This window comes from Polyodon spathula, chromosome 12 (genome assembly GCF_017654505.1).
Source record: "Polyodon spathula isolate WHYD16114869_AA chromosome 12, ASM1765450v1, whole genome shotgun sequence".
NCBI lineage: Eukaryota > Metazoa > Chordata > Actinopteri > Acipenseriformes > Polyodontidae > Polyodon > Polyodon spathula.
Genome location: NC_054545.1, coordinates 11569917 through 11581820, shown reverse-complemented (window position 1 = coordinate 11581820; position 11904 = coordinate 11569917). Strand labels below are relative to the sequence as shown.

General features: G+C 36.0%; 1 protein-coding gene across 8 annotated transcripts; it reads left to right on the top strand.

Moving 5' to 3' along the window:
- The first annotated feature begins 1540 nt into the window (after positions 1 to 1540).
- LOC121324440 (cell division cycle-associated protein 4-like) lies at positions 1541 to 8027 on the top strand. Of its 8 annotated transcripts, none has more exons than XM_041266322.1 (5): positions 1545 to 1809; positions 2189 to 2286; positions 4153 to 4244; positions 5116 to 5219; positions 6073 to 8027. In XM_041266322.1, exon 5 carries the CDS (start codon positions 6079 to 6081, stop codon positions 6868 to 6870), a length of 792 nt encoding a protein of 263 aa, XP_041122256.1. In that variant the 5' UTR covers positions 1545 to 1809; positions 2189 to 2286; positions 4153 to 4244; positions 5116 to 5219; positions 6073 to 6078; the 3' UTR covers positions 6871 to 8027. The 8 variants fall into 8 exon arrangements, with proteins under 8 accessions (XP_041122259.1, XP_041122260.1, XP_041122254.1 ...); XM_041266321.1 differs by having other exon boundaries at positions 2189 to 3176; XM_041266319.1 differs by having other exon boundaries at positions 2189 to 3646.
- Positions 8028 to 11904: the final 3877 nt, after the last annotated feature.

Sequence of the window (11904 nt, the reverse complement as noted above, 5' to 3'; positions counted from 1 at the left end):
AAGCACAATTACAAATATTTCCTTATTTTAAAAAATGCTTTTGTAAATTCTAATTTTCAACCTTTTTGGATTGATATCGTATAGCGCAAACAAATAGTTAAAAGGGCAACGACACACATGACATAACAAAAGATACAAAAGACACTTAGCTCCACATCCAAAAGCAAAGTTATTTGAATATTAAACAAAATGTGAAATCTCAATATTACTGCAGCAGAACACTGAACATATGAGGAAAGTTGCAATCATCAGCTCGCAGTCATCAAGTTTCCTAGGCCTGAGGGACTGCACTTCCTATACTTTTTATACACTTCATTCAATTTAACTGATTTATCACCTTGTACAGTTTGGTTATCTGCATGGGTTAGGCATTCAATGGAATCCCCTGCATGACGTAGCACACTTGTGTAAATGAGCTGTCTTTAACATGAATGAATACTTTGTTAACCAAGGGCCTCCCCTGCATATATTTAGTAGATATAGGTAGGCCAGACAGCAGAGCTGACAGACTTTGACACAAGGACAATAGTAGGAGTTTGGTTTGGCAGAGGCTTCTGTATCCTAACACTTCAAAACGTAATTGATGGGACAGTTTTCACAGTGACTTCAGACTTCCTGAAAGAGTTAAAGCACTTGTCATGTTGAATTAGTACCATGCTAGTTACATCATATTTTCAGGTCAGTTATAAGTTATAAGGGATACCTGTCTCCAAACGACATGAGGCTTTTGCTGTAGGTCCTAGATCACCAGAGTGAAAGCTACATAAAGCCACCTCGCTCAGTAAGAAAATACAGGGTGCAGCCACTTCACCATAAGGCAATGGTACATGAAGGATCTGAACTATGTAACATTTCATCTGATTTATTGTTCGGTATATAAGGCCTATGGCAGTTAGCTGTTAATTATTTAGCAGATTTAGCAGCGATTGAAAAGCCTGTTATTGGAGTCCAGCAGGGCAGAGAATCGGCATTGCAGAAGACCGCGTGTTACCAGAAGCTACTGGTGACTGATTGGGGAGGATGGCGAATACAGAGGATTGTGAGATCTGAAGAGCATCTATCAATATGAACTATGACCCAAACATGTAGACAGCGAGCAAGCTGTATTGACTGGGACAATGCACAGGGAGTACTGAAAGTAGTTGAATGCAAAAGTTAAAAAAATATTTTTCTTCCATCTTAGATTCAATTGGTTTAATTGTAGTCTGCCATTTATGCATGATTCATTTTTTAAAAAACCTAAAAAGTTCCATTAAACCATCTATCGGCAATATCACATTTGTTGTAATTTTAGCTATAACAACAAACAGCATTCAAGCCCCCAAGATGTACAATATTTGCAGCAGTTTTAGGTAGAATATAGCTGTTGCAAAACTAGTGGGATGCAACTCAGAAGGTTGTGTAATTGAAAAGGGCTGTGGAGTTGCTTCTTACCAGCTTTCTGGTTTTACTTTTGTATTTTCATTTCATAGAAACGTGGTGTACATCATGTGTACAATGACAGAAACGAACTGCTTTAATAACAAACGGATATAGTATTAGTAATCTGCGGGTCTTCTTCCTTGACGCGTGTTTCTTGTTTCTTTAGTGTTTGCCTTTTGTCAGAGTGATTCCATTTTAAACTACCGGCTGTCCATCAATTTGTATAGTAACCGCCCACTTCACCCTTCCTCTGCGGCAGCTGGATCTCTCTGCAACCCTGTTCAGCTTTTCACAGCATCGGGGAAGGCGAGAGAACCAGCGCTGTGCCTTTAATTCTCAAAACAGGCTCTCAGCTTACCAACAGCATATGACCACCGCCGATAAAGAGTAAGATTTTAAAAAATAATAATTAACACATCTAAGGTAAGCAACAACAAAGTGCCAGTTACTTTGTTTTTCTTACAAAATGACTGAAATATACGGGTACTTGAAAAAGAAAAACCCTTGCATTTAGGTAGAGCTACATGCCAGCAGATCTATGCGGAAGTGTCTGTGTTGTTTTACCTTTTTGCCACTAGGGAACAGTATTTAATCGACGCGATGTGAAAGTAAAATATATTTAAGATAGTTTAAAAGTAAATCCAGAATAAGGTTGGCGCTGACTTTAACGGCTAGGGGGTTTATTTCCTAAGCTTGAAAAGTAACTGGACGGGAAGGAGTTAGCAAATCCAAAATGGCTGCACTCTCCTTGTTGTCGTCTCCCCAGGCTTTTATCACGTCTTAACCGAGAGACAAAGCGCGCAGTCACGACAAGCTCTGGGAAACTCGACGTGATCGTGCGGGGAGAGGACTCACGACTCAACGGTTCTGTTTTATATTATTATATTCAGAGGTTATTGTTTCGTTCCGTGACTGTGTTAATTAATTAAGGAACTGTCTAACCAGTAGGAGAATACCACAGTAACGTCAGGGTGCTGTGGGGGAGGGGAGGGGAGCGAGGCCGGGGTGGAGCTTGACTCAGTTGGGCAATGGGATTGATTCATTGAGTTTTATATTAGTATCATATTCAAGTGTGCCACTTTAATTTGCTAAGGGGTTGGCACTGTAAACGTGGAGTGGGAAATTCAAAAGTGCAGATAAACACTGGCCAGTGATTGACGTAAATGTCATATTAGTAGTTGAAAGCTATTATTATTATTATTATTATTATTATTATTATTATTATTATTATTTGTGATGCAAGTGTAATTCATTCCAGAAGAGGCAGTGAAAAGAGTACAGTGCAGTCGGAGCTGATGTCAGGGTTGGCCGAGCTCCAGCTTGAGAATATTTATGGAGGGATGCCATGGGTACAGCCACAGCACTGGCTCCTCAAGCACAACCTAGAAGTTACTCTTGCTGATTAATAATGAATGAGAGATAACATCTGATTCTTTTTAAACAATTTGTATTAATTTTACATATTTAGTAGTATAATGCAATATAGTCGTCCAACACAATTATCAGTAAACAAATATGTGGAATTGTGAATAACAAGGTATGACATGTAGAGTAATTTTCAGATATTTTTTAAATTATCATGCAGACGATATGTGAAATAGTTTAATCCTTATAATTCTGTTTTTTTAGCCAGATGGGGCTTTGTGGCAAAAGTTTGTTTTTTCTGCTTTGTGATGCACTTCATGGAAGATGGCTTTATTTCATGTATGAACATAATGAAGGGACACACTTTTCTTCCAAGGCTAAAAGCTTAAGTAATTCTTACTTGTTTTCTGTTCAATGTGTTTGTTACTCAAAAAACCTTGGTTTTCCTGAATAGTGCATGGATCAAGCATGACAACCCATTCTTGGAAACTAATCAAACCCTTTACATACATACATTATGTAATGCAACTTATTCTGCCAAGCAAGTAAACTATGCCTCTGTTTTGGTACACAGTATCAAATGCTGTATGCATTTTTGGTCAGAAATGCAGTATGGTATAATTGCAGCATATTTATGATGAAGTGTAAACCCACAATAAATAAATAGCAGTTATTTTATTGTTTCAGCTTTTAGATTCCACTCGTGTCATTTAACAGTTTTGGTGTCTAAAATTCTGCAAGTTTGCAGCTAGGTAGTGCCTGAGATTATTTGCAGTTAAGGTATTGACCTGCTGCAGCAGTTCAGGTGTATTTTTATCTGCAGCAACACCAGTGTGGATTTCGCTTGAGCACGGGTCAGGTAGGATTGATTTACCATGAATTTTACTTGACTGCACCCTGATTTGTGTACTGTTTGTAGCGTACCCAGTGGAACTGGTGCATTTTGAAAACCGTTCCATCTACACATTAACAAGTGTAATAAAAAGTTCCCATATTTTTTATTGCGACAATGGAAAATGAACCATGAATATTATAATCTTGATAACATTTGTGCTACAGCATCCTTAAAAATAAAACAAAAAGTGTATTCGCTTCTATTGTGTATGTTCCTCACCAGGTTATGCATCCTTCCTGGTTTGTTTTAGGAATACACTGAACAAGGAAATGTCAGATAAACTAAAAATGATTTATTAATGTTAACTTATAAGGTATACATGCTCTTGCTTTGAAAATATTATGCAGTTTATGACCCTCAAAGATACAAATGTGTAACAACAAAATGTCTGAATAACAGATCACAAAGTAAATGTAGATATTATGTATGATGAAGTGTTGGTTATTGTGATTTGTTCTCTTTGCTTTTAGATGCATGTTTGTTATTTTTAGGCTCAGCAGCCCAGGCTGGCTAGTCCTGTGACAGTGGAAGCAAGTGCCCAATTTTCATTTCAACGCTAGATGTATGTACTATGTTTTTAGTGATGCTACAGTTTATTCAAAATATGTCTGACAATAAAGGGTAGCATTTAATATCAAAAATAGAAACCACAATGTAATCTTTATTAAAATATATGTGTGTGTGAGTGTTTGAGGGAGAGGGGGATTTGTTTTGGGGAAAGTAATCTCAAGTCTGGAACTTAGTTTTTTTTTGGTTTTGTTAAATAAATAATAACAATTGAAACTGCACGGAGGTGCCATGTTATCCTGGTTGAAGACTAGACATAGATTTTCTTCAGTGCATTCACTATGATATTTCAGTCTTGGTGCCTTTTTTTAAATTTTTATATAACGTCCCCTAATTGCTCAGAATGCATGGATTAGTATTTTGCAATCTTTAGTCTTTTCAAATTGATAATAATAATTGAGTATCTGGTTTACATGCTCTATAGCTACAATCCTAAAAGTAAACCCTGTAGCAGTCATATTATTCTTTATGACTTGTAGTATGAAGATACATTGAAGTTGTTATTTGTTTTACTGTGTACCTCTACAGATATTTGTGAAAATAAACAAGTTCTGTAGTATTTTTAACAATTCTATTGAAAGGAACTTCATGGAATCTATGTACAAATTGCATTTGTAATTGTTTTTGTAAAACTGAAGCTCATAGCTTAAATATCTTTATTGTAAAAATGTCCTAGATTTACTTGTATTGGGAAAATAAAAATATATTTGCAGTCACATGGGTATTGTTGGGTTCAGGCCTTTGTACTATCAAAGTAGTTGTTAAAATGTAGTAAGGTGTTAGAGTTAGTTACAAATCACTAGTAACATGCTGTACTTTGCAGTGGATTGGGGGCTGTTTAAAGCTTCATTATTCCACCCACGCAGGAACCTTACTTCTGACTGGCCTAAAATGGGCAGAAAGAGAGCAGAACAAAAGCTGTTTGTCGCTAGTACAAAAGTGCTGAAGCAGTTCATTCAGGAAGAAGCTGGTATGTTAATGCCTTTGCCTCTAAATAGGAAAGGTATAGCCTTTAAACTTTCAGAAAAGAAAATCAATTTCAGACAGCTGCTTGTTGTTTTTATTACTGGGATTTAACAATGTAGCCAGTAGTATTTAAAATAAGATCATTATATTTATTTGGATAACTAATGGTTGGGAATATAGGCTGTGTTTTAATTCAACCCCACCCCATAAATTATGCGTTTAGAGATTTGGATAGTGCACTAAATAGTCACTTTAAAGAGCACTTATAACACTTTTTAGCGTGCAGATCTATTATTGAAAATGCTATTTCTGCATCTGCATAACAAAGTTAAGGAGGAAAACCATAGTGATATATTGGAAAATGACAAGCCAATACAATTGTGTGTACCAAATTTTCTGTAATTTTATGAGCGCCTTCAGTATAGGGCACATAAAACAGTTTTCCATATTTGGTCTGTGCCAGTGTATTGTAGACCAATGAAACACGAGAATGCCTTGCATTAAGAAAACATTTGATTGGCTGGATTACAAAATAACTGCTACCGTTGCACGGGAAGAAGATGTTGGAAGGCATGTATCAGGTGCCTTTGTGTGATTTTGAGACAACCTTTTAAGATGGTGAACGTCCAGAAAAGTATGAATTAAGACACAGCCAAAGTAGTCTACAGCTTAAATTACTTTTTCTGTTGGCTTGGAAAGCTGTCAAAGCTATACAGTTCAAAAAAACTTTTTTTTTTTTTTTTTTTTTACTCAGTTGTGAATTAATTTGGAATAAACGTTTTAAACAATTTTATTTATTAATTTATAAGCCTTGTTGGATATTGGTAACTAATCACAAGTTCTCATTTCATTTACAGAACAAAATGTTTCCAAAAGGCACAAAACGTAAATTTTCTGAGGGCGAAGAAGTTCCTGACGAGAATCCAGCTGATATTAAAGTTATGTCTTCATATAACCTTCAACGGCAGTCTCTGCTAGACATGTCCCTGATAAAGCTCCAGTTGTGTCACATGCTGGTGGAACCTAACCTGTGTAGATCTGTGCTCATTGCAAACACAGTACGGCAGATCCAAGAAGAGATGACACAGGATGGAAGCTGGACGATCATGGCTGAAGCTCTGAATTCAAATCAGAGCCCCTCTGATCGCCTGGTTGCAACAGAAATTCTTTGCAGACCATCACCAAAGGACCAAGACAAGGAAAAGCCTTTTTCTGTCATCAGCTATGAAGGCTGTGACTCTGTCAGCTGTCATTCAGAAGAAGTAGTTGATGATTCTTTGTGTGAGCCATCTTCTGAAGCCCCAACGTATCTGCCAAGCAGCATCGGTACCTGGGGGAAAGAGGACCAGAAGGAGAACTCAGAAGAGGAGTCTGAAGAGGACCCGAAGCCAGAGGAACAAGGTTTTGGAACTTTTGGAATTAAGAACCCCACTGCTACTCCAGACCCTGCCCTTGACGAGCTCTTTTCAGATGTTGACACTTCTTATTACGATCTTGACACCATGTTGACAGGAATGCAGAGCAGTCCTAAAATGGGGCCCTATGATTTGTTGGACAGTTTGTCATCTCACAGTCCATCCATCAGTTCAAACTCTGGCTGCAGGCCTGATCTCAATGAACTTGATCACATTATGGAGATCATTGTTGGGTCCTAAAACTGACCTAAAAAATCAACTGTACAGATGTGGATGGTATGCAAAACTGCTAGCTCTTGACTGTCATACACTGACTATGATGAAGTGTAAGTTATGTTTTTTAAGGGCTAATATTTTTACATGCCAACCATTGGAAGTTTATTTACATTCATTTTGTATGTCTTTGTGGGTTATGTTTTTTTCACTTTTTTAAATTTTATTTATTGTGACATTTACTCTGAAATTATGTCTTTACACTACATAATTTTGAATTGAACAAATGAATTGTGTACTAAAAGTTTAAAAGCTACACATATTTTTCCTAAAAAAAGAAATAATAAAGTATATATCTATATTTTTACAACACATACAGCTTTGGAAATGTTACAGTACTTTTAGAATATTTTATGTGAAATAATTATGATAAAATTGAAAACAAAAAATCTATTTGAAATGGTCTATATTAAGTCTTCCTTTTGACTTTATCCTTAAGTGCAGTATATGCCTAGTGTGGAGATTGATGCATAGAAATGGTGGAAGGCACCTTTTATATTAGTGCTTGGACAATATGTGTAGCCTACATCTCAGTCAGATTATTTTGGCAAGATTGCATAATTGCTAATGTATTTCCAACTTGCTCCTGCTTTTGCTGTTAGAAGCCATATGTTCTTACTACAAATGAAGAATTATGGGTCGAACCAAGTTTTAAGTTATTAGTTAATTTATTTTTTTTAATTTATTAAATGCACATCAGTTTGAAGTTTTGAGTTTACAGTAACTCAAAGTTGTATCAACTTTATGAAATACTTCATTGTCAAAGTGTTCTTTTGGAATTACAAGCCCTGTACCATGTCTTGGGATATCGGGCTGTGGCAGTTTTCTTGCAATGTAGAAATCAGTGGTTACCACTGTATAAACAGTATTTAAGTACAGGAATAATGGCAAACAGAGGTTCAGACTAATGTATTCGTTGTTGATTCATTCTAAAAGAACAGCTAGACTGTAGTTTGGTTAGTTGTGTTTCTTCTAACACACAAGGGTCGTCTTTTCTAAGATTTGTAAACATAATATTCATTATCATGGCTGATTGATTACTCGGGCAAGGTAAATAACACTATGTAACACAATTTTTGTTCCTGGGTAGCAAGTGTTATCCTAATTGCTTATGCCTCAAAAGTATAGAAAATGGCTATTATTCCCCACAAACTTTGCTTTTGTGACCAGGACAGTGATATTTCAAAATATCACTATTTCCAATGGGAAAACGGGCAAATGTGTGTCTTTTCGTTCACAAAGTCAGAAAAAAACAACATATGAATCATATTATCATACATATTAACATGTATTTATTCTAAAGTAATACAAAAATGACTACAAAAGATTTAGAAGTGAGTAGTTTTTCAAGATTTACGATTATACTGTAAATTTAATCAAAAATATCACTGTCCTGGTCACAAAAGCAAAGTTTGTGGGGAATAATAGCCATTTTCTATACTTTTGAGGCATAAGCAATTAGGAAATAACACGTACTACCCAGGAACAAAAAAATAAAAATAAATTGTTACACGGTGTGGAAACAGCCAGTATTATGAAAGCCATTGTCAAAAATCTCCCTTATGATCGATGTCAGTTAATTCAGTGTAGTTTACCGTACAACCAGGATGTAAGTTGAGTACACATGGACGTTAATACCGTTAAACTATAATAGACTATATGCAGTTTTTTATATTTGTAAAAAAATACATTGTAGCAGTTTTTTTGTAAATACTTTTTTAATAAAAAGGTACAAACTAATCTTTTCCCTTGTGGTGTTTGATTTGTTTCCGTTCAAATTTTTTTATCTTCACGAATTTGTATTCCTTTGGTAATATCATTCAAATCACATCTGTAAGTATTCTCTGAAAGCTATGAATGTCTTCAACAGGCAAGTAGTGTTGGCATTACGTGTGCCGCACATACACCTTTTAACAATACCTAACGATACTTTCAGAACCATGAGATGAGGTGCTATGTTGCTTCTGAAGATTTCAGCCATGATATCCTACCTTTTCATTATTCTCTTGACACCTGCAATGTGTCATTGCTAGGGGATTTTTTATTTATTTATTTTTTAAACCTGCATTTGAAAACAATACAATGATGTTTCAAATGCAGAAAAATTTATATAAATTACTTTATATTTATGAAATCCAGTACTGTGAGTTCTGTGTTCTTTTTGTGATGTGCAAAAAGGTTCTGTAAAAGCCAAAAATAAAAATAAATAAAAAATTCCCAAAGATACTATGGGTGCATTCATGTGATTTAGGAATGAGTAAATGGTCATTTCTGAGATGAGTGATCTTCAAGGATAAAACACTGAGCATGGCCATTTCTTTGGTGCTGTCCCTTGCAACAACAGTTGTGTAGTTTTCAGGGCTTGGGGTTAACTGGACAACAAATACAAGAGTTAAGAGTTGGACAAATTCCCATTTTATAGTCACTAGTCCTTGATTTGGAGGATCTAATAAAATGGGCAATGAGTAAACTGAGGGCTCAATGACAGTAAATACCCTCTGCAAAGACACTAGTACTATATTTACTATACATGTAGAATACATGCAACAGTTGGAACACATTTTATATTGCCTCTTTATAAGGGGTGTATTTGGTAGCTGCTGTTTTCCAAATGCTTAATTCTTAGAACGTGATGTTAATGTGAACCAAAATGTAAATCAAATGTTTAATCTTAAATAGAATCTATACATATTTTATCACACTGCACCAGTCTTTGTAATTGTTCTCCAGAAGACACCAACAAATAATAATAATAATATAATAATAATACTCCAGTAGACCTTACAAACTGCACTTTATAGTGCAAGTGTGATCAATTGTAAAAAATGTTCCCTTTAAATTAAAATGCTAAAGATTTTCCACCAGAATCTTTTCAAATTTACATTTTTAAGACATCTATAAACAATGAAGGGGCTCTGGATGGCTAAGTGATTGGTTCATTGGTGTGAAAAAGAAGCATCATTGGCACTATTATTTTAGTTGTGCAATCCTGTTTTTGTAAATTAGAATGTCATGCTTTTCATTTTAAATAGTTTAGCTTTATGGCACTCATAGCCCTGAATTTAAATACATGCCAGATACTGCTTTGTTTAGTATGGTATAGTATCACTGTAGTGGCTGATCTAATGCTGTATATCCAATCGTAATAGATTTCAATTAAAAAAAAAATGTACGCAACTTGTGAAAACGAAATTACTAAAGTAATGCATGATGTCAAGTTATAGGCAAGATGTTTCAAAACACAATATTCGAAGTGTTCTGTGTCGGTGTACATTCAATTCTCACGTGCAATCAGACAAAGGAAACATAAAATCGCGATGTAATTAACTCAGGTGACAAAATCAATAGACCCATGGTCTGTAGAAGCACTTCGCTGTTGTCAAGAAAATTCAGCGGTCATTACGGTTTTGTTGCTTGTTGCTTTTGTAACCCCCAAAAAAGACGGTGGCATTGCACTCGCCTACTGCTCCTATTTTAAGCTCACCGAAGGGAGAAAAAACGCAATATGCTGATTTCGTGATGCATTGAAATGCTGGCATAAGAGTCTGTGGGCAGAGCGGACGGGAGAGACACAGTGCGGGGGCAAATATATCTACGAATAACAAAACCACGCCTACATTTAATATTATGTCTAAAATAAAAACAGTAGAAAATAAGTCGCAGACTTGGAAAATATGTGTTGTCTTGATTTCCTTCTGAAGATTTACTACCAATTATTTTGAAGTATTCTTTGGTAGTAGAAACGAGATAACTCAATGTAGATGTGCTTTGCTGTATCTGACGATTGTAGGTACATTACAGACCACGTTACATGTCCTATGATAATTAACGTGTGTAGACAAAGCATGTTCGATCCGGTTTATGCATTTAATGTATCAATCCTGTAGACACGGGTAATAAAGTCTTGATAACAAGCACAATGTAGATTACTGAACTTATAAAGTAGGTCCCGAATAGATCACCACCCTTAGTCACTATATGACTCATTACAAAAAGTAACGATTTGTATTGCATTTTACCTTAAATAAACAAACCTCATTTTATGTGAACTCCAACAATCACTATCCTACATAGCCTAGACTGCAGTAGGTTTCCGAAATAAAATACTCCCAAGTCTCCCAGTTACATAAAGACGAAGTATAACTGCTCTTACTCACTAATGATTTTATTGTATTCTCTAACTGCTATTATCTGTAATGTGATACTTTGTAACAACTGTAAGTCATAATAATAATAATAATAATATAGCAGTTGGAGTGTAAAATGTATTTAGAACTGGGGAGCCAAGCGCCTGCATACCGTAGGCCTACCTGTGCATGTATTTATCGAAGCTGTTGTAAATCTGACCTGATCAAATAATATTGTAGCGATTTCGATTAACGCAGGCAGGCGCATCACACAGGGCGAGGAAATCAACACACAGGCGGAGGGTGGGCTCGAACCAGTGACCTCTTGCACTAAATAAAGCAAAGTGCCGATACGTCGGTATAAAAGAGCCGACTCCATTGCAAGTAGAGTATATCGGGCTTATGTCTTCGTGTGTGATTACGTCATCTACCAGCCCTGCTGCTGCCTTCAGCCATGCACGCTACTATATATATATATACATACATACACACACACACACACACACACCCCCACTGTGCATCAAAAGAAACTTATCACTTATATTTGGATAAAATTCATTAGATGTGACCAACTCTGTTTTAGAGCAGGTGCAGTGAATTTTTATTGTGCTGATTTACAACTGACATCAAAATGTTCCGTGGCAGGTGTTGTGACTCTTGATCTCCCAGTTCGTGGCCTGTCATTGACAGAGTGTGTCTGGTTATACCGTCTTGCCACGTTTGAAATTGCTAGCTGTGAGCACCCATCCTCAGTACGTTGCCCTATCCAGCTTCCAACATTCTGATTGCACAAAGGCGCTGCTCTTTTGACAAATGTGGCATATTGTTTGCTTTTTTTTTCTGTAATTTTCTTTATTGCTTTTAAGCTTGCAAT

Bases quoted from the DNA above. Each gene is read 5' to 3' on its own strand.
- LOC121324440 (XM_041266325.1), top strand. From the start codon at position 6,079: ATGTTTCCAAAAGGCACAAAACGTAAATTTTCTGAGGGCGAAGAAGTT.